The sequence below is a fragment of the Syngnathus scovelli genome, chromosome 5 (genome assembly GCF_024217435.2).
Source record: "Syngnathus scovelli strain Florida chromosome 5, RoL_Ssco_1.2, whole genome shotgun sequence".
NCBI lineage: Eukaryota > Metazoa > Chordata > Actinopteri > Syngnathiformes > Syngnathidae > Syngnathus > Syngnathus scovelli.
The window spans coordinates 9,761,249-9,784,575 of record NC_090851.1 but is presented as its reverse complement, the minus strand read 5'-3'; the positions used below and the strand labels follow the sequence as shown (position 1 = coordinate 9,784,575).

The 23,327-nt window shown below is 42.2% G+C and overlaps 1 protein-coding gene across 2 annotated transcripts; it reads left to right on the top strand.

Annotated features, from left to right (window-relative positions):
* The first annotated feature begins 1,881 nt into the window (after nt 1-1,881).
* Nucleotides 1,882-23,295, top strand: LOC125968461 (myosin-11). 2 transcript variants are annotated; one of them, XM_049719536.1, is made up of 42 exons: nt 1,882-2,039; nt 4,532-4,901; nt 4,987-5,143; nt 6,737-6,764; nt 9,366-9,465; nt 9,593-9,619; nt 11,259-11,351; nt 11,475-11,538; nt 11,704-11,802; nt 11,983-12,126; nt 12,401-12,496; nt 12,698-12,816; nt 12,893-13,045; nt 13,124-13,297; nt 13,379-13,552; nt 13,676-13,790; nt 13,855-14,048; nt 14,468-14,589; nt 14,672-14,741; nt 14,811-14,971; nt 15,141-15,249; nt 15,323-15,454; nt 15,617-15,823; nt 15,928-16,065; nt 16,137-16,260; nt 16,343-16,514; nt 16,787-16,999; nt 17,094-17,238; nt 17,331-17,537; nt 17,615-17,719; nt 17,800-17,952; nt 18,048-18,296; nt 18,382-18,594; nt 18,720-18,932; nt 19,013-19,174; nt 19,357-19,485; nt 20,044-20,132; nt 20,205-20,328; nt 20,393-20,601; nt 21,077-21,185; nt 21,270-21,442; nt 21,902-23,295. In XM_049719536.1, exons 2-42 carry the CDS (start codon nt 4,560-4,562, stop codon nt 22,026-22,028), a joined length of 5,934 nt encoding a protein of 1,977 aa, XP_049575493.1. In that variant the 5' UTR covers nt 1,882-2,039; nt 4,532-4,559; the 3' UTR covers nt 22,029-23,295. The 2 variants fall into 2 exon arrangements, with proteins under 2 accessions (XP_049575493.1, XP_049575494.1); XM_049719537.1 differs by lacking the exon at nt 9,593-9,619.
* The last annotated feature ends 32 nt before the right edge of the window (nt 23,296-23,327 follow it).

The following is a 23,327-nucleotide window of genomic DNA, read 5'->3' as shown; positions in this document are numbered from 1 at the left end:
TGCTCCTTGCACCTCGATGTTTTTCTTTGAGGGATCTGATGCTTGACCTATGCGCTGACCACTGTCTTCTACCTCCATTATTTTAAAAGCTTTAAAGGAGAAGTCAACCACAGAAATTTCTCGACAATAATATGTTGTGTGTATCCCCCCTACTGTTTGTATCCATCATTTGGGGCGGCCATTTTGCCACTTTCTGTCGACTTAAAATAACATCACAGTTTCCAGTTCTCAGGTCAAAACTAATCATGGCTCAGTTTCAGAAAACTGGTGAGCTGTGATTGGTTGTGTTATTTTTGCGTGACCAGAGAGAAGTTCCCAATTGGGCATGCTTGAACATGTGTAGGAATCATAAGGACTGTATGTCTTGTTAGCGTGGCACTTCTGATATGAAAGACTCATCTATGGACTCGATTAGACATCTTGTTGCTGTGAGTAGTTAAGATGAAGGATATCAACATATTAGTTGAAAGGCTTGCTAGAAAGCTGCAGTTATGAATGACATTGAGATTGGAGGTAATGAGGAACAGTGTTTCCCAACCTTCACAGAGCTAAGCCAAAGCTCATGGCACTTGTATCCCTGCATAGAGAACACACCCTTATTAGGTGAATGCAAATCTGAAACAAGGAGAAAATAACATCCTCTGATGTAAGAAAAAAAAATTAAAACCCTTTGGACACCGCACCTATAGTAGCTCAAGGTAGCAATAATTAGCCCCATCAATATAATATCATTTCCAATGCAACACAAATGCTACTGGACCATATTTAGTCACTAGGGCTTGTGGTGTTTGTCTGTGCTACACTTTAAAAGTAACACAGAAAGCTTCTGAGATTCCAAACAGAACCTCTCTCCTTATATGGCACACACTGCAACTCCTGTTCAGTGTATCTCCTGCTTTATTTGCCTCCGCCGCCCTGCCCCATCGAGTCCTTGGTCATCCCTCCCTATTCCTCGGAGCTCGACCCATCTTCCACATTCGAAAGAATTGCCGCTGCCTCCTTGATGCTGGCCAGAGGATGCGTCGAGGTCCTCCTTGAAGCTCCGCACACTCACGCACGCACACACACACTCACACACACACTGGCACTTCCACTCTCAGGCCCAGAACAGGCTCTGGCTATCAACTCGCACCTTGATTTATTGGAGCAAACAGTACGGTGTCCTTATATAGGAAGTTCCACTGGAAAGACGATGGAAAGAGGGTGGGGAGGTAATGTGGGATGTAGGAGGAGGGGTCTCACCCTTTGTGGTGGTGGAATTTGAAAGATCTGCACACACACACACGCACTCACAGTGAGGGACTCGCCACCTAAATTATGATTATGTTTATTGAGGTCTTCTGGGCTTCCAGTCAAGGGGGATTCCGGTACAGGGGACAGCTGACTTGCCTTATGAGGAGTGGAGGTTGATTACATAATCTAGCGACTGTACCTATATGCATATTCATTGTAGTGAGAAATACTGAAGCCACGCTGCCATTTAAAATGTCAAATCCCCCCCAAAAAACTATATATATATATATATATATATATATATATACGTGTGTGTGTTCTACTTTTGTCACTTATCAAATGTATATATGGCACTTGCACACATATGGTTTTTCTTCAGTTATGTGTTCTACTTTTGTCACCTTTAAAGTTAAAATGTTAAAAGTTAAAGTCCCAATGATCATCACACACACACACATCTGGGTGTGGTGAAATTTGTCCTCTGCATTTAACCCATCCCCGTGTGATATTGCATATTATAGCACAAGTCTTCTCTTCATCTTCACGGCATCACTTTGCAACTCGTCTGAGTGATTAGTGCGCATGCCCACTGCCTCTCGTGGATGTGACTTCCTGGTGGAGGAAAGCACAAGGAGGATGGCCAGGCCACGGGTGCAGCTCCGCCCACGAGCGCAGCTCACGAGTTTAAATGGTAAGGCTCGCAATTTGACAGGGGTCTTTTGGACTTTTTGTGTGGGGAGTACCTTGTCAGTTTGACAGCTTTCTGCATCCAGCGCTGCCCTCGGCACACCTTTTCTTCCCTTTAAGTGAGTATGCTGCATGTCAAACAAACTCATCCTGGAGCATTTAAGAAGCAGAAAGTTTGCTGTAATAACAAGCACTGAGTTGTTCTGGTTTATTGAAGGAAACAAGACTGTTTTGGTCTTAGAGGTGGTAAAATTCAATATATTCAATTCAAGAAAAACTTTCATATTTCTTCTGTGAAATACTTTAAGTGGTGGAAAAATTGATCTTCAAATGTTGTATTTGTTAGAAATTTCACTTCCCATATGTGACCATGCCAATCGTAAGTGAAGTGTGGTAGTATTTAATTTTATACCTTAAACCTTAAAAGACAATTTATCATTAATTACACTATTTGCTGCCTTTGTCCAACTACTGTGGGAAGCGGGCAAAAGCAACAACAATTTCCCGGGGACAGTTTTCCTAAAAGATCCGATTAAACACCGATGCCTCAAGGATTAAAAGTACTTTTGCACAAATATTCCGTCACAATGATTGCAGCCCTAAGACATTTTTGATAATCCCTAACGGGTCAAGTGTCAGCTGCTCATTAATTAATATAATTTCCCATGCTGTAATTCATAATCTTATGCACAAGAGCTATTTTAAGATGGTTGATTTTAGGATTATTAAGAAGATGCAGGAGGAATGTTGCACAGAAAACAAAGGAAATGAGTGAAATCCTTCACAGGACCCGAAGGCCACACAATTGCAAAGGTCACCTTATCCCCTGGGTTGACATCCCTCTGTTTGTTTTTGATAAAAATAAGAATTTTATTTATTAAACAACAGGTTTTTTTCTCATTTATGCTTGTCAGTACTTTAATCGAGACCAATTGTATAAGAAAGCCAGTTACTTTTATTCTACGATTAATTATAATCAACAATCGACATGAAAGTAGAAAAACATCCTCAGTAGAAATTCACCAAGGTCCAAATAACCTAACTTGGACAAGCACTAATTTTGAAACAGACATGTCCTGCATTTACCTAAATTTTCACATTAATTTACACACTGAGACACAATGCTTAACCAATTTGTGGTCATAAAAACGAGAAGACAACACCCTAACCACAGTGTTGAAATGCAGAATCATGTTGTCATTTTGAAATGGAATGAGAAATTTCAAAAAGAACATATCACAAACAAAAAATATATTATTTTCTAATCCTCTTGATTTAGGCCAACTTTGCTTTAATCGTTGGTTGGTCATCTAATATATCAGTGGTCTACTTGTTTGATATTTATTTTTTTGTTGTTTTGATTGTTAAGTTCGACATGCATGTGTCATTGTGAAATGAAGTTGCAAAGTGCAATGTTTGACTCTGCCAATCAATCATACGGAGTTAAATTCCTGTCAACTCTATTTCAGACATCTGTCCTCAGCATACACTGGTCATGTTGACACAATAGAGCACGAGGTGACTTTATCTCAAGTCACAGTGGTGAGGACAGCTCGAGAGCGAGAGGAGAAGCTCGCTCATACAGGAAAAGCCTGCTTGGTGTTATCAGCTCAAAACATCATCATTATTTCCTAACGAGCATGCACGTTCATCGCTTGTCTCTGTTTCCTGTTAATATTTCTCCGTCATTTTGGTAGATTTATTTTGCTATGTCCCTGAGGTCTACTTCTGTTTTCTCAGAGGGCTTTAGGGGCTTTTTCTGCACAGTTCCCACTCTATTAAAGAATAGCAGTCTTGCACAGAGAGATGGAGGGAAAGGAGGTCAAAGCAGCAGCCCGTGGACAGCTGACTCTACATACATAATCCTCGAATCACTAAATTGTCTTCAAGAGTTAAAAGGCCAATCTCATTTGACACATCAATAAAGCTCGTGCTCACATGCTCAGTGGACCCAGGGAGTGTGATAATAAAGGATTGTTACAGATGCCTGTATCAACCTTCTTAAATTCTCCCATAATGCTCGCATGACCCTTATAATTTAATCAGTGACTGCTGCATATCAAAATGGGTTCTTCCTGGAGCTATTATGAAGTATGACTGTTAAAGGCCCAGGCAAGCGTCTAGCTCTTTGCCTTACTATCATTTCGGAGTAAACGACAAGGGCAGCTCGAGACATATTATTCCCTATATGGGCTTTGTTTGGGAGTTCACTTGCCTCGCTGTTTAGGAAGAAGGCAGAAAAGAGCCTCGCTCCAGAGAAGGGGCCCTTATATGGTCATCACAACACCAGACTGAAGCCCCCTCCAAGCAGACAAACAGACAGAGAGGGGGAGAGAGAGGGTGTAAAAATTGATATTGTCAATTAGATGATGACTTGGAGTTAATGCATCTCATGGAGCTGGATTGTTTTCTGAGATACGTATATATTTTTTTAAGTCTCAATTCCGCGTCTGCAAGGTTTAATGGACATTGTCTGGGTTTGTGTCAAAGTGGAGTTTGTGTAAATGTTGAAATTTGAAACTGACTGGACAAAGAAGATCAGAGTAGCAATACTCCCATTTTCTGCCTCACTGTTTCTGTTTTAATGCTGTTCTTTTCTTTCTCACCTCAGTTGCCCCCCACCCCCACCAAGTCCAAACATGTCCAAGAAGGGCCCAAACGAGGACGAGAAGTTCCTCTTTGTCGACAAGGACTTCATGAACAGTCCTATGGCTCAAGCCGACTGGGCAGCCAAGAAACTGGTGTGGATCCCTTCGGAGCGACATGGATTTGAGGCCGCAAGCATCAAGGAGGAGCACGGCGATGAGGTCCTGGTGGAGCTGGCTGACAATGCCAAAAAGGTGACAGTCAACAAGGACGACATCCAGAAAATGAACCCACCCAAGTTCAGCAAGGTGGAAGACATGGCCGAGCTCACCTGCCTCAACGAAGCCTCGGTGCTGCACAATATCCGTGAGAGGTACTTCTCGGGCCTTATTTATGTAAGTATGCACCCAAACGCATTCATTCAAATCAACTTTATTGACTTTCTAACCATTGGAAATCCCAAACCCGTTTTGCTTTCAGACATACTCAGGCCTGTTCTGTGTGGTGGTCAACCCCTACAAGATGTTGCCCATTTACTCCGAGAAGATCGTTGAAATGTACAAAGGGAAGAAGCGGCATGAGGTCCCCCCACACATCTATTCCATCACAGACAATGCCTACAGAAACATGATGCAAGGTATGGTCTTTATTCCAGCGTCTCGCCAGGCCTAACAGTTTGAAAGACGATACAAGCGCAGCATTGGAGATAATCAGTCCTAATCTGTTTTGGCAGTAGGTCTCTTAATGTTCTGCTCTATTCGATAGTCAGCGTTTCGTGAAGGTGGCCGAGCTGTGCTTACAGTAATGAAGCCACGCTAGCTTGGCCGTGGTGAGACTTTGGATGGTTCGCTTTCCCATGGAATCTGTTCCGTGCGGGCCCAGGGGGTCGTGCCCACTGGATCTCTTGCTGACGTGAGGGTGTTCTCTCTGAGGAGTTGACATTTTTGTTGAGCGATGGGTGGGGGTCTATAAAGTATTTCCTGTCCCATCAGTCTGTCCTTTCTTCATTGAATCCTAGCTACTGTATATGACATTCAAAATCAATAGCGGAAGAATGTGGAAATACTTGTTTGCTCGTTTGGTCAAAAGTGATGTTTTTTTTTTTTACATAATCTATGGGAGTGACTAAATAATAATAATTCATTTGACCGCTCCAAATTGCCCATCGGTGTGATTGTGAGTGTGGATGGTTATTTGACTGTGTGCCCTGTGATTGGCTGGCGACCTGTCCAGGGTATACTCTGCCTATGGGTCAAAGACTACTGGGATAGGCCCCAGCATGCCCGTGACCTCCGTGAGGAGAAGCGGTTTGGAAAATAATAATAATTTTTACACTTTTTCCAAATGCTCATGGGTTAAAACTTCAAAATATATGGTTACAATCTCAGCGAAATGTTAATTTGGAAGATTACAGCTATATGTATAAAAGTCCCAATTTATTATAAAAGCTTTTCTTATTTTGTGCTTTAAATGGTACAATGGATTGTACAATGGAAAAAAAAAAAAACTCTATCCAAATTTCAAAACAAAATACTAAAATAGTTTCTTTCATACTGCCCATCTCTCCTTTCCAACGTTTAAGTTTTCACTTGTATGCTTGTTTGGTTGGTTGTCAGTTACTGGCGCGTTATTACTGTCCATATGTTCTCCTTTGAGACAGACTTGATCTCACTTCCTATTATGTCTCTATTGTTTTTAGATTTATACTCATTATGATTTAGCAAGTTGTGTCCTCACCAAAGTCACATACTAATGATGAACTGTGTAATTCCTAAACCACCACAGTCAATGAGCATTTGTAAAGTGTTTCTTTTGGTTGGGATCTACTTCTCATACCTCTTGTGCATGTGCATCGTAATGGAAGAGAAGATCTGAACAGTGCTATTGCTACTCTAAACTTTATGTTTGTAGTTGTAGAGTGGTGCAGAGCTTAAACATTTCAGCCAGGACTGGAGTCCCATTTGCTGCATTTTCGCATCAGTCGGCTCAGGGAATAAACATGTGCTCAGGAAGTTGTCCCAAGAAGTATATTTTCTTATATCAATCTCATAAATCACTGTCATCAAAATGTTCTAAAAATGTATACAGTGTAAATTATTTAATTTACTGTACATGTCAAGGAAAAGGTATTTGTATAGACAACTCACTCAAATGTAAGCTACAGAAAAATAAAATCAATTTTATCTACTTATAACCAACATTAAAGTTCATTACATTTTTGTGTTTACAGATCGTGAGGATCAATCAATTCTCTGCACGTAAGTAAATGTGCCATTTTCAAACTCACTCCTGTCATTTTTTTGCCCTGAATGTTTTTTCCATGATGTCACACACAGGCTGTGTGTGTGCTTGGGTTTTGCACTGCCTAAGGACTGCTCCAAATTCAAATCCAATTAAATAAAGTTCCTCTATGCCCTCCAAGAGAGAAAAGGATAGAGGATAATAATATGACAATAAGTGACCTTGAAGTAGGAGAAGTGAGCAGAACTTGTGAATATATTAACAAATAGTCATGCAGTGCTCCCCGATGACTGTGGCCTGACTTTCCACTCAGACCCTTGCTCCGGAAGTTTGGCCTCTATGATGATTAGGAAACCAGATTAGTCTTGCCAAAGTTTGCTTTCCATGTTATTTGTTTATTAGTTTTAAGCTTTTTATTGGCAGCTTGTGAATTGGCCATCTCGAGACAAGCTGTCTTGGACCACATGTGATGCAGCTCATTTGTTATTTATTTTAGGTTGTTTTTTTTCACTGCTCTATGTTCTCAGCCAAATTTGAGCAAATCACGTTTTTTTTTTTTTTTTAAATGCTGACATATGTTTTAGGATCTAACTTTTGCTTTTAAAAGGAGGTAATATGTACACATAGTAGATTCAGAGATATGGATTGGAAATTATGCACAATAATAGACATTGGCAAAAAAATGGGACATTTTCCATTTAGGAATTCCAGACATTTTATGCCAAGAATTTTCCAGAACTTTACCACCCCTGAAAAAACATACTCTGCAATAAGGGAATTCCAAAATGGTAAATGCCATATTTTAACAAAGCCTGATAAAATAAAAGGTGACAATTCAAACACATTCTGGATTGACATAGTAAGACAAAGCAAAAGGTCTTAACACTAAGCGCTCTTCTCCCCATGCCGTGATGTCCTCTAGGCTTCCTCTTCTCCAAAATTACAGCACTAATCTCAAGATCCTGTCTAGGTTTTGATAAAAATCAGACCACTTCCCCATCTAGTCCACCCTTTCCAGTATTTGTTGCACTACGTGTCAGGGGGCAGGTTAAAAAACAGCTTTTGCAGTAGGCGGAATCAGTGTAAACAGTTTTGAATACACAAGGTCAAATAACGTAAGAAAATCCAATCCATGTTACATGTGATTTAAAAAATGTAAACTGATAACACAATGACACAAGAGAGCTGAACACTTGCCCAGTAATGTCTCCCACTGGTCAACATTACCATTTCAGTTAAAACTACAACTGCTGTGAAGCTCAGCAGGCAGTCTGGGGCCTTATATGGTAGAAATGTTTCTGGTAAAGTACATGGAATGTCATGTATGACGTGCGTGTGTGGATGCGTGTGTGTGTGTGTGCGTGTGTGTGTGCGTGTGTGTGTGTGTGTGTCCATATGCGCTGGATGTACATGTTATTTTTACCGCAAAACTTGGGAAACTTGTGCATCTAATTTGGGTTGACTTACCATTGAAATACATAAATCAGTGTGAACTAAATTAATAAAACTGATTTATGAATGAGACTAAAGTAGATTTTAGAAGTAGATGTAAACAAATGCGGTGTTGAAGGCATGATTTTAAAAAACAAGGATGTGGTCTATGGTAATTTCTCAGCTCATGTAATTCCCTTAGAGCAAGATTTGACCTGCCACCTCCATAGAGGGCAAGATTGAAAATTGAGTATTAATTATTCATGGAAACTATTTCATGAAATGTTAGATTAGAAAATGTGATTTTGGTCGTTTTGAGAGAGAGAGAGAGAGAGAGAGAGAGAGAGAGAGAGAGAGAGAGAGAGAGAGAGAGAGAGAGAGAGAGAGAGAGAGAGAGAGAGAGAGAGAGAGAGAGAGAGAGAGAGAGAGAGAGAGAGAGAGAGAGAGAGAGAGAGAGAGAGAAGAGAGAGAAGAGAGAGAAGAGAGAGAGAGAGAGAGAGAGAGAGAGAGAGAGAGAGAGAGAGAGAGAGATTTTGCTTATAGTGACTGTGGTAAAGTACTCTAGCATTTCCTCGGGTTTTAGTTGCCTCATTTAAGTACTATTGTAAATATAAAGCGCAAAACTAGTTTTTCAACAAGGCAACTTCAGTCAAAAAAACAGCATTATTGTTTTCATTTGGTGCAATTTTTAAACAGCTCTTAATCAGATAAAGTAGTTCCAGTGTACTTAATGCCGTGACCACTTTATGAAGATTGTTCTGATACTGAGTAGGACATAGATTGACTCCCCAGTAGTTCCAGTAGAATCTGTCCAGCTCTCACAAATGCTTACAGTGGGGGTCTGGATGTTGTGGGTCCGTGCCAGATGACAACAAGAAAAAAAGTAAATTGAATGCGCTTCCAACACGGAGCCTCCCCTGCCTTTTATGGAGCCCTGACTTAGATGGCTGGTGGCTCTGGGATTGTTCAACTCTGACTTTCTCTGAAGGATCTAAGATCACAAGCCACATTTTATGGAAGGAAAATGGGACTAGTTTGCGCTTGTGTTTAAAAGCATGACAATTATACGGTACACTGAATTACTTAAAGACTAAGCTTTAACTGCTTGTCTGAGCCATGAGGATACTGTTTGTTTTAAGTGAGGTATCTTTCTTTCTGTCTCACCTTGACATCTTTTTCCTCCTCAGTGGGGAGTCTGGTGCTGGCAAGACAGAGAACACCAAGAAAGTCATCCAGTATTTGGCTGTTGTGGCCTCGTCCCACAAAGGCAAGAAGGACAGCAGTGCTGTAAGTATGCATGCTAAGTGACCGTGCTGGAGTGACAAGTAAGGGTCCGTCAGCCAGTTCCCTCACTCTTAATGTATTTAGGATGCTGCATAGTTTAATTCTGAATATCGCCATTTCCTCCAAATAGCAACAATCAGGATCACAGTTTGCCTACGTGAGTAAAGGGCAATGCCTGAAGTGTGTTTTTGTGTGTGTTGTTTAAACGTGCATGACGATAGTGACACTCGGTTGCCAAAGAATCATTTTTTGATATCTATTTTCCAACACTAAGGTTTAAATCCTTACGATAGAGAGTGTTCCTTCTGGAATTTTAGTTTTTCCTGTGTTACCCAGTGCGAGTGGATTTGCATGATCGTAGTTCTTCGTAGTCACATTTGAAACCACCGGAATGGCCAGTGTGGGCCGGCTACTTTGTTGAGTTTGGTGTCAAACGTATTTTCAGTGAACACCCTTTCACTGCCGGGGGTGATGAGATTAAGCCTCCCCAGCAGTGAAAGGATCTCTCACCGATCAACGTGCACAGTGTGAGCATGCCCATCTCGTCTCCTCATGTCTGGAACACGTCCTCTTCTCGCCTCCTCCGCTTTGTCCAAGCTCCCTTCCGTTGCAGGAGAGTTCTGATGCATTTTATTTAGCCATATGGTCCGCCATCTTAAAAACAAAAAATCTTTCTCTGTCGCCCTGAAATATTTTAAGTGCTCAGCGGTCACAACATTTGAGACATGATTTCACGACGCACAATCTCCTTGATTGATTTGTTTATAATGTTTAGATAGAAGATAATTGCTGAAAGCATGTTCAAATACTGATAACGGTGTTATCGTTGCTGGGATACCCTCAAACTCTCTTTCATCATTTTTTTCCAACAAAACAAAACTATACTTTCAGCTCTCTTTTCTAGTTTGATTCCCTGATTTGAATATGCAGTGCACCTTGATACAAAAAAAAGCCTTGCTGTAAGCTATCATATTCTCTTTCTTGCTGCTCTGCTCTGCTCTATTTTTTCATTTCTCTTCTCCGGTGACCTATCCCAGGAGTTTAAATGAACAAGACAATCCTTTCCGCTTTGATTGTCATTTCAGTTTAACAGGATCCACCACCATGTTGCACAATCATATTCCATCTGTCACTATTGTCAATCAGACTATAGTCGTTGCCACCCGTCTCCTCATCTGATAGTTTCAGCCCATTTTGGCGGATAGAAGCCGTGTTTTAAATCATTGAGGTGAAGGTTGACAGGGTCTGACCTTAGCTCAAAGCTGACAGAGCCCTTTGATCAGGTGGATTATCTAAATGCACATCAAGGTGGGGTCTGCCTAATTTTCTAATCACCTGGTTCGACCTATAAATCTACAGACCTGCAAGATCATGAAGAGGAAAAGGTTGATAAGGGTCCATGACTGACAGGGTCAGTAGAAAATTATATTTTGAAATTGATGCACTAAATCCCTGATGGTACAAAAGCTGAGAGAAGTTACACTTAGGCAAAACATTCATATAATTGGATCATTCCTCAGACGCAATGCGCTGATAAGATTATTTTCAGCTGAACTAACCTGCCCTTGTCTGTTTATATATCAGCTTCCCCTCATTTTCCTCTGAACCTCAGGTCAGATGTTGGTTGCATAACTAACTCTGAGCTATTGATGTATTACAGGCAGTTTGAGATTTATTAGTTTTTTTCTTTTTTTTTTTTTACACCCATGAATTATATTTTGGGAAAGCTACCCATCAACCCCATCTGCAGCCCACCTCAGTTGCCATTAATTGTGTAAATGTGTTGTTGTCACCAGGGAGAGCTGGAGAAGCAGCTCCTACAAGCCAATCCCATCCTGGAGGCTTTCGGGAATGCCAAGACCATCAAAAATGATAACTCCTCCCGATTTGTGAGTTGTCTTCCTAAGCTTATATGTCAGAATAAAATTAGATCTTAAAAATCGTATCTACCATTGCATGGCTTTGTCCATGATTTTATTTATTAACTCCTTCTTTCATTGTTTTTCACACAGGGTAAATTCATCCGAATCAACTTTGATGTGACTGGCTACATTGTTGGAGCCAACATTGAGACCTGTATCCTCGTCTGTTTTAAATCTATCAAGTGAAAATGAAATCGTATCTAGTTTAGGAACCGGCGATATAGCCATAGAAGCCAACAAATAGGTTAATGAAGATGTTTTCACAGTTAGGTGAACTTGAGAGTTGAGCATTTGTGTTCTTTAATCGCTGAGTTCTCAGACCTCCTGGAGAAGTCTCGTTGTATCAGACAAGCAAAAATAGAAAGAGCCTTCCATATTTTCTACTACATGATCGCTGGTGCCAAGGACAAGGTTAAAGGTAACATATTTAAAATGCGTTGTGTGGATATTTTTTACATAAAGTCATGACTTTACTTGGCATAACAACACTCTATAATGCAGGTCTCCATTTTAATCCTGTAAAGTCATAACATTAAGAACTGGTGGGGAAAATCTGAAAAAGATCACTTTAATTAATTGTGTATTATTATCTTTTCAGAGGAGCTTCTTCTGGAGCCCTTCAGTAACTACCGCTTCCTCGTTGCGGGCCACGTCCAGATCCCGGGCCAGCAGGATGATGAGATGTTCGAGGAGACCATGGAGGCCATGACCATCATGGGCTTTACAGATGAGGAGCGCATTGGTATCACAAATGTGGTCTATCATTAGTTTTGACAAAAAAAAAAAAAAAAAAAAAAGATAATTCCCAGTGATTCAGATAAATGTAACTTACTCTAATTGTCTGTCAACTGCTTCAATCCTCTTGGTCTGTTAATCAGATTTTGAAGTCTAAACTCTAATTTGGGCGTGAATTATAGCAAAAAGTATTGTTTATATATCTGGCGGGCAGACAGACGGGCAGACGGACGGACAAACAGATGGATGGATCCTACCAATACTGTTCTGTTTTACTGTAGATATCCTGAAGGTGTGTTCAACAGTCATGCAGCTGGGAAACATTGAGTTTAAGAAAGAAAGGAACCAAGAGCAGGCCACCATGCCTGACAACACAGGTTAGATTCAGTATTTTGTCTTCCTTGTCTCCCTCTCTAAATTTTTGTAATGTGAAATTGAGATATGAAGGTTCTTAAATATTACAGGGCACTTGAGGACTAAAATTGTGAGATGCAAACAATTAAGAAAATATAGTAAAACAAAAGCAGAAATGGTATAAATATTTAAAAATATATTCCATTTATTTCTCCTGTCTGTAGCGGCTCAGAAGGTGTGTCACCTGCAGGGCATCAACGTGACTGACTTCACTCGTGCCATCCTCACGCCTCGAATCAAAGTTGGCAGAGAGGTGGTGCAAAAAGCCCAAACCAAAGAGCAGGTACGGCACAGTGTACACTGAAAGAAGGAATGAAAAACTTGACATTTCATGAGTTTGCTACTTGTGCACGTCATAGGCTGACTTTGCTATTGAAGCCCTGGCAAAGGCTGTGTTTGAGCGCCTCTTCCGCTGGATCCTGGGCCGAGTCAACAAAGCCCTGGACAAGACCAAACGTCAAGGGGCCTCCTTCCTGGGTATCCTCGATATCGCTGGTTTTGAGATATTTGAGGTATGAACCCTCCAATGAGCAATATTACGAGGTTTGTGAACAATGGGCATCCTCAGCTCTCTTTCACGACTGTTGCAGGACAACTCCTTTGAGCAGCTGTGCATCAATTACACCAATGAGAAGCTCCAGCAGCTCTTCAACCACACCATGTTCATCTTGGAGCAGGAGGAGTACCAGAGAGAAGGCATTGAGTGGAACTTTATAGACTTTGGTTTGGACCTGCAACCCTGCATCGAGCTCATTGAGAGGCCGGTGAGTGACCCTGAGACAGTGACAACTAGCTTTTCTTCCTCATAACGTGGTTTCATGTAAATCCTTACATATTGTTTTCAGAACAACCCTCCAGGCATTCTGGCCTTGCTGGATGAAGAGTGCTGGTTCCCCAAAGCCACAGATGTCTCCTTTGTGGAAAAACTCATGAGCACCCAAGGAAACCATGTTAAATTTGCAAAATCAAAACAACTAAAAGACAAGACCGAGTTTTCTCTTCTTCACTATGCCGGAAAGGTGAGGATAATAATAAAGGGCACTTTAAAAAGCACGGTTGAGATATGATTTGGGTTATGCTTTTGCACAACCAGATGTTCCAGGACTGCTAAATAAAATGAATCCAATATTGTGTGCTTGTAGGTGGACTATAACGCCACAGCCTGGCTGACAAAGAACATGGACCCTCTGAATGACAATGTTACAGCACTGCTCAACAATTCATCCAGCTCATTTGTGCAAGACCTCTGGAAAGATTGTGAGATCACGGACATACGTCATGTATACTGGTAATTCAATGACTGATGTGCTGTGTGCTTCAGCTGACCGAGTGGTGGGTCTTGACACCATTGCCAAGATGTCAGACAGTTCGATGGGCGGTGGATCCAAAACCAAGAAGGGAATGTTCCGCACAGTGGGGCAGCTCTACAAGGAGTCTCTCGCCAAACTCATGACCACGCTGCACAACACCCAGCCCAACTTTGTCAGATGCATCATTCCCAACCACGAGAAGAGGGTAAACAACTTATTGACTTAAGAGTTTTTGAAACAGGATTTACGTCTGATCCCTGTTACCACGAATAGCCATGAATATTTTTAACCGACTAGTCTTTGTGCCTTGGGACACATCACTCATTTCTACAAAGTCATCATTACTAAACTAAGGGTTGGGCTTCAACTTTTTAGTCACCCTCCACTTCCCCACCGATTTTTCTTCAGGACATCTATGGTTCCAACTTGGTGTTCACGTTTTGTAGTTCAGTGACCACAGTGACCTCTGCCCTCTCAACTGTCTCCATGAAGATACAAAATTGTCCCGGCCATGTTTCTAAGTTTTACCAAATGTCTCACCAGAAGAGTGGCAAATGTGCACTTGTCCCTCTGCTTTATGTCAACTCTTAAAGTCAATCCTTCTTACATGTAAGTTCTCCTCAGGCAGGGAAGCTGGATGCCAACCTAGTTCTGGAACAACTCAGGTGTAATGGCGTGCTGGAGGGAATTAGAATCTGCCGACAAGGATTCCCTAATCGAATTGTCTTCCAGGAGTTTCGCCAGCGGTGAGTTGGATCAGATCGCATTATTCTTAAACATTACTATACTACATGATTTTTGTAATCAAATGTCGCTTTTGTCTTATAGCTATGAGATTCTGGCAGCAAGTGCTATTCCCAAAGGTTTTATGGATGGAAAACAAGCCTGCTGCCTCATGGTAAACAAGCGTTCTTCATTCCAAAATTGCTACTTTGAATTGAAGGTCACTGTCTTCCGTCCAATATAGATCAAACATCTGGACCTGGATCCAAATCTGTACAGAATCGGGCAGAGCAAGATATTCTTTCGCACAGGAGTTTTGGCTCAGCTGGAGGAAGAGAGAGACCTGAAGATAACTGTGATCATCATTGCCTTCCAGGCTCAAGCTCGAGGTTTCCTGGCTAGGAAGTACGTACATGCTAGCTTTTCACATTCCATGACTTCTAGCATGACTGTCGGCAGGATTGCATACAGCTGTAATGAAATGAAATGAAAACAAATATTCTTTCAAGGATATGTTCTCAAATTGCATGTATTGTATCACACACAATGTATTTGTTTTGTTGATCATTTAAAGGGCATTTGCTAAGAGGCAACAGCAACTCACAGCCATGAAAGTGATTCAGAGGAATTGTGCCGCCTACCTCAAACTTAGAAACTGGCAGTGGTGGAGACTCTTCACAAAGGTCAGCATGTCCATTTAATTATTCAAGTTCTTACTATTTCATATTGATCTAACTTTCCAACACTCACCAAAAGGTTAAGCCTCTTCTGCAAGTGACACGGCAGGAGGAGGAGATGGGCCTAAAGGAAGAAGAGCTACAGAAATCAAAAGAAAATGCCGCAAAGTATCAATCGGAGCTGAACGAGATCACTTTGAAGCACACAGCGGTATATGATGAGTGACACAAACATAGTAATTCCAATCGAGTTCACATCCCATTCTCTTCTGATCTACTGTCCATCCATTCATTTTTTATTATCTATACCTACCTGGGTACTTCATTTCCACTGCCCAAGTTAAATCTGGCTTTGTCTGTCAATTTGCTTCAGGTTTTAGAGGAGAGAAATGCGTTGCAGGAGCAACTTCAGGCTGAGACAGAGTTGTATGCGGAAGCTGAGGAGATGAGGGTGCGTTTGGCAGCTAAGAAGCAGGAATTGGAGGAAATCCTGCACGAGATGGAGGCAAGACTAGACGAAGAGGAAGAACGTTCTCAGACATTTCTGGTGGAAAAGAAGAAGATGCAACAGCAGATGCAGGTAGAGAATTTGTTGTGTTTATTATTGCCGTTAGTTATCTCCCATCACTTTTTCCAAATACAAGGTGCAAGCATGCATGGTATCTTGTTATCGCTTTGATGCAGGAATTAGAAGAACATTTAGAAGAGGAGGAGGATGCACGGCAAAAGCTGCATCTGGAGAAAGTCACTTGTGAAGGAAAGATTAAAAAGCTTGAAGATGACATCCTGGTGATGGAAGACCATAACAACAAGCTGCTGAAGGTAAATAAGAAAAAAACATAGTGACGTTAAAGTGACATTATTGGTTCACACACTACATTTTTATTCTGTAGGAGAGAAAGCTGATGGAGGAGAGGGTTGCAGACTACAGTACTAATCTGGCTGAAGAAGAGGAGAAGTCGAAGAACCTCACCAAACTGAAAAACAAACATGAGTCCATGATCTCAGAACTGGAGGGTAATCACTCTTAAGGAACATCATCATTTACAAACTTTGTATCCCCGTTTTTTGGGTCGCTTACCCTCGGCTTTACTTCCAGTCCGACTGAAAAAGGAGGAAAAGACTCGGCAGGAGCTGGATAAGATTAAGCGTAAATTAGAGGCCGAGTCAAATGATCTCCAGGAGCAGCTTGCGGACCTGCAGGCCCAGATTGCTGACCTCAAAGCACAGCTGGCGAAGAAAGAGGAAGAGCTACAGAATTCCTTGGCCAGGTAAAGTCTCTTGATGGCTTCTTTGTCAGACTTTCCACATTTCAACATAGGCAGATTCAAAACAAAGAATCAGTCAATTGAAATGATCTGGAACTGCTCACAATGTAGAGGCCAAAGAAAATGTTGAGTTGATTGTCATGCACGAGGCCAATTAGCATGCCTATTATGTATCATTGTACTTTGGAATGTTATTTCATGATAAATACAATTGAATAATGTTTCTTAGCACAAACTCAGTTACCAGTGTTAAACAAATTCCCTTTGTTGTATAGATTAGAAGACGAGACGGCTCAAAAGAACAACGCTCTAAAGAAAATCCGTGAGCTGGAGGGCCACATCTCTGACTTGCAGGAAGACCTCGACTCTGAACGAGCAGCCAGGAACAAAGCAGAAAAGATCAAACGCGACTTGGGAGAAGAGTTGGAGGCTCTTAAATCTGAGCTCGAGGATACTCTGGACAGCACTGCAACCCAGCAAGAACTCAGGTCACATATACCTTAACAAAAACAACAAAGCTGAAGAATAAACAAGACTTTTTTCCCCCTTTTTTTTCTCAAACATTCATTCTGTGTTCTGCAGAGCCAAACGTGAGCAGGAGGTAACCTCACTGAAAAGAGCCATAGAGGATGAGAACCGGACCCACGAGTCCCAGATACACGAAATGAGACAGAAACACACCCAGGCCGTGGAGGAGCTCACTGAGCAACTAGAGCAGTCAAAACGAGTAATGACTCCATGAGTTCACACATTAGTACTTCATCGATTTACTCGATATGACTTGTTTCCAATCAAGCCAAAACGTGCCTCCACAACCAGGTAAAGATAACTCTGGAGAAAGCCAAACAAGCTCTGGAGAAGGAGACATCTGAATTGACCATGGAAGTGCGCTCGCTCACTCAAGCCAAACAAGACGGCGAGCACAAGAGGAAGAAGTTGGAAGGTCAAGTGACAGATTTACAATCGCGCTTCAATGACAGTGAGAAGCAGAAGGCTGAACTGGGAGAACGCTGTTCTAAGATAACTGTAATTGGCTTCATGAAGTATGTTCTTAAAATGTAAAACTGAAAAAATCCCTAAGAATACATGTGAATGCCCCACAGGTTGAACTGGAGAGTGTGACAAGCATACTGAATGAAGCTGAGGGCAAGGTCATCAAACTGAACAAAGATGTTGCCAGCTTTAGCTCCCAACTCCAGGATACACAGGTTACTGCAGAAAAACTTTGCTATTCTGATAGGAAGTAGCAGTATTTTGCGCTGACCTTTGACCTGCTCTGCGTCCACAGGAGTTGCTAGCCGAGGAGACACGACAGAAGCTGCAGTTCTCAACAAAGCTTCGACAGGCGGAGGATGACAAGAACAGTTTACAGGAGCAGCTCGAGGAGGAGATGGAGGCCAAGAGGAACATTGAGAGACAGGTCTCCACCCTCAACATCCAGGTAAGAGATGAGTCACATCTAGATTAGCGATGGCATCAAAATGTTGTAAACAAACAAACAAACAAACAAACGTTCATTTCACTCTGCTTCGACAGCTGTCCGATTCAAAGAAAAAGCTGGAGGAAATGTGTGGGAACAATGAGCTGCTGGAAGAAAGCAAGAAGCGTCTGCAGAAAGACTTGGAAGCAGCCAACACCCAGTTTGAGGAGAAGGCTTCTGCCTACGACAAATTGGAGAAGACTAAAAACCGTCTGCAACAGGAGTTGGAGGACACACTGATGGATCTCGATAACCAGAGGCAGAATGTTTCCAATCTTGAGAAGAAACAAAAGAAGTTTGACCAGGTGTGTTTAAGTTGTTGCCAATATATGACAAGATGTTGAAGCTTTGACATGTAGCGTCATTTGATTGTGGCTGTTTGACCTCCAGATGCTGGCGGAGGAGAAGTCCATCTCTTCTAAATATGCAGATGAGAGAGATCGAGCTGAGGCTGAGGCTCGAGAGAAGGAAACGAAGGCTCTGTCCTTGGCGAGGGCTCTTGACGAGGCCCAAGATGCCAGAGAGGAGCTGGAGAGAGCCAACAAGGCCCTGAGGGTGGAGATGGAGGATCTAATCAGCTCAAAGGATGATGTTGGGAAAAATGTATGAAGTAGTATCATTTCTTATTTAGTCGTGCTGCTGCCCACAGTCAGCTGAGATGCGCTCCGGCTCACCCTTGATGAACGCGTCATCACGTGCTTGTGAATTTGATGCTGCCTCGTTGTTAGGTCCATGAGCTGGAGAAATCCAAGCGAGGCTTGGAGGCCCAGGTGGAGGAGATGAAGACTCAGCTGGAGGAGCTGGAGGACGAGCTGCAGGCGGCTGAGGATGCCAAACTGCGCCTAGAGGTCAACATGCAGGCTCTCAAGGCCCAGTTTGAGAGGGATCAGCAAGGACGCGATGAGATGGGAGAGGAGAAGAAGAGGCAGCTAGTCAAGCAGGTGAAGAAACCTTTTGTTTCCTTTCCAGTGTCTGTTGCAGAAAGTTACATCAGAAATGTAACACCTCGCGTGGCTATCAGGTGCGTGAGTTGGAGACGGAGCTGGAGGATGAACGCAAGCAGAGGGCCTCAGCAGCAGCAGCCAAGAAGAAATTGGAGACAGACATGAAAGATCTGGAGGGCCAGATTGATGCAGCCAATAAGGGACGAGATGAGGCCATTAAGCAGCTTCGAAAGATTCAGGTGAGAATGCCAAAAAAGCGCGGATATCGGAAGTTTTGTTATCTAAGACTTTTTTACCAACTTTCACACATCCAGGGATGCAACAACCAATACCAGCTTTGTAATAATAATAATAATACATTGTACAGGTTACTAAAAAAATACAGTCCTGATACTGGCATGTGATTCTCCTTCTCCGCCAGGCTCAAATGAAAGACTTCCAGAGGGAGCTGGAAGATGCCCGTGCCGCCCGTGAGGAAGTGCTGACGACGGCGAAGGAGAGTGAGAAGAAAGCCAAGGGCCTGGAGGCTGAGTTGATGCAGCTGCAAGAGGTCACAGCAACGCAATTTTAATTTGAACTTTTAACAGTTTAATGGTCTATGGATGCCTATTAGTGTAAACTAGTAGTATTCAACTAGTGTATTCTGATTAATATTACATTTGTGGGATATGAATTAAGAAACAAAGTCCTCCTGTTTTTATTCATCTCAGGGGGTCGGCCATTTTATCACTCAGAATGTCATATTTGGACTTGTACTGTTGCATAGATTAGTATAATTTGTAAAGATTTGTTTTTACTTTCATTAATTTCTAAATATTATAATTTTAGTAGTACAATTAAATAATGATTTCCTCATGTGAGTAGTATATACACAAACTGACTCAGTATGAAATCTGGGCCTGTTGGACCCAAAGCTAATATACTCACATGGCAAGTATATACGCAGGTTTATTGCACCCTCTGCCATCTAAGCGAGCAACGTTTGGATGTTCTGCCTGTCGTAGTAGATATATGGACAAATCCGAAATTGCGCAATTTCCCACATTGCCACGGTATCTTGGTCGGGATTCACTGAACTAGTGCAGTTTTCATGTTTCATGTTCTTTAGGATCTGGCCTCTGCTGAGAGGGCACGGAAGCAAGCAGAAGCTGAAAGGGACGAGCTGTCAGATGAGCTGGCCAGCAACTCCTCTGGAAAGTCAGTCCTGCTTTGTCTTTTTTTTAGAATTATTTGATCCAATCTAACCGCACTGGTGCTTCTCGTGTGTAGGTCCGCCTTGTCTGACGAGAAGCGTCGCCTAGAAGCTAAGATCTCCCAGCTGGAAGAGGAACTGGAGGAAGAGCAGAGCAACATGGAGATCCTCAACGACAGGCTGAGGAAGAGCACACAGCAGGTTGCCATAGGAGCAAGTTCACATCATCACCAAGCCTCGGTACCAACTTGCATTCTCCCTACAGGCGGAGCAGATGAACAACGAGCTGCAAACAGAACGCTCTGCCTCTCAAAAGAACGAGAGCGCCCGGCAGCAGATGGAGCGCCAGAACAAGGAGATGAAGGCCAAGCTCAGCGAGATGGAGAACCAGGTCAAGTCCAAGTTCAAATCCTCCATTACCGCATTGGAGGCGAAGGTGGCTCAATTGGAGGAGCAGCTTGAACAGGAGAACAGGTCAGATGCAGAGAAACACCAATGGAATACTTTTTTTTTCCTGCAACATCATACTGCTTGTGCATCCTGAAAGTATTTGTATTATTTTTCTAAGCAAAATTTAAATTTTAGGATGCTGCTTGCATTTTTTTAAGGATAACTTAAATATCATTTGGACACACATCTGACCTTATGCTGTAACAACGGAAATCACAAACCCTCACATCTGCCAAAGTATACAATGTCAGAGGAGAAGCTAAGCCATGAGGATCAAGGAACTACGAGAGCTCAGAAACAATATTGTGGTATCCATTCAGATCTGGGCAAGGTTACAAAAAATCTGCTTCACTTACTTTTCCCAACAGCAGAGCATAGCACTTTACAAAACAAATATTTTGTCATTTAAATTTCTGTCAAAATAGTCACCACACATCAAGCTATAAATTTGAAGAAGCCTGTGATTTGAATCGCATCAAGCTTTTATCCTGCTTTTCAGGGAAAAGCAGGTGACTGCCAAGAGTATGCGCCAGAAGGACAAGAAGCTCAAGGATGTGATCATGCAGGTGGAGGACGAAAGAAAACAGGCAGAACAGTACAAAGACCAGGTAGGATCGCTCGTTTCCCAGGAATTTCGTCGAGGCTCTTTGCAGTAGCATAAGCGACATCTTTGACTTGAACGCTCCCACCAGGCGGAGAAGGCAAACACGCGCATGAAGCAGCTGAAGCGGCAGCTTGAAGAGTCGGAGGAGGAGTCTCAGCGAGCCACAGCCGCCCGCAGGAAGCTGCAGCGGGAGCTGGATGAAGCCACCGAGGCCAACGATGCCATGAGTCGCGAGGTCAACTCTCTCAAGAGCAAACTCAGGTAGGAATAGTTTTATGTCATGAGCAAATGATTTCTAGTGGCTGCCAATGCGTGTTTTAGATTAGGGGTATCAAACTATGGCCCGCGGGCCAAATTTGCCTCAGCCTTTTCCAAATCTTGCTAATGAGCTGATCGTTTTAATCGGGTGTGCTGTAGTAGGGCTGCACCAAAAACAGGCTGGATAGGGGCTCTTGAAGACCGGACTTGGGCAGCCCTGCTGTATATATTAGACGTTCATAAATGTATTTGGGTTGACAGTCATAATCGCCCTCTGAAGGAAACTATAACTATGATGCGGCCGGTGACAAAAGTAAGTTTTAGATCCCACCCCCCTCCCTCCCAAATAAATCTAAATGATCCAAATTCAAATGATCAGAATGGTTCTTAGGATTTCGCAGAGTTTGCAAACTTGGTAAAACTATTACAGACTGCCCACCGCATCTTCTTGTGCCCGTTCAGGCGTGGAAACGAGCCTTCCTTTGGCAGCGCACCTCGGCGTATGGGTGGAGGTCGGAGGGCGGTAGAGGATGCGTCTGAGGAGGAGGCGGACTCCCAAACTGACTTCAATGGAAAGTCAGCAGATTGAGTGATGAGATGATGTCAACTACGGATGTCTCCTGACAATACTGCCTTTCCAAAATCGAGGTTAACTTTTTGCTTTTGTTTCCCATCGCCTGAGTTCACCCTTACATTGAAATATACACTGCCTGGCCAAAGAAAAGTCAGACACAGGGTCTCAACATTTAGCCGAGCTGTTCATTTAGCAAATTCATGAGGCCAGCTAATCTCATATATGGGCTGAGAATGTGAAGCCTGAGACCAACTCAGATTTACAACTCTGCCTCCACAGGTTGCCAGCTGATAATCATTTCATCCCCATTCCCACTCAGTAGATCATGTCATATTTTTACATTGGGTCTGGAATCTAATCCAAAATTATGACAGATTTTCCCCATGAGCCTCACTTAAATTCTCACATTTTGATAATGCATCTGAAAAATAATAATTGAATTATTTTATCAGCCTCTTTGATGCAAGTCAATTAGATCTTTCTTTCTTATTCACACACGTACTTGTAAGAAAGAATCCAAACATTGTTAATTGCAGCAGTTAGAGTTACCTGTCAAGCATTTTTTATAATTCTCCAAAAACTGTTCTCTAATCTTCACATTTGCTCCAATCCAGTTTTTCTTTTCCATGGGCCAGGTAGTATATATTTTTCTACCATTTCCCTTAGTTAACTGATCTGTCCTCTTGAGCACTTTTCCTTGACACAAATCGAATGGATGAACAAAATATCAACTGAGGGGGTAATTTGGTGGCTTCACTGATGTGTGATTTACTGTTTTTATTTCCACCATTTTATGCTGCACTGAATGACTCATAAATGCAACATTTTGTACACATTAGGTGCCTCTAATTATTGTGCTAACCTGCCAGCAGAGCCAAATCCTATGCATCACCTTTGGATAGTACGTCTCCTTGTGTAAATGTAGAACTACTACAGCTACGGTTGTCTTCTTGCCTGTGACTGCTGTTGACGTATGAGATTGGAAATGTAGATGCGGTCTACGCCCAGTCTGCTTTTTGTACCCTAACTAGTTGTCTTTTACATTTTTGCATGATAGCTTTTACATGTGAAAGGTTATCAAAGGTTTAGGATCACATCCTTGTACAATTTGCTGCATTTTTGGAACATGGTCAGTGACTCAATCTGCCTTCTAAAGTTTGTTCCTGCTCATCACCCAAGGCTGTCTGAAAGTTATGTAATCAACTGATGTTTACATTTCACAATTTCTTTCTACTAATTGTTGAACCACTTGCACAAAAATTAAAACTCTACACCCCCAAAATGACCATTTAGGTCCTTTAATGTTTTGAGTGT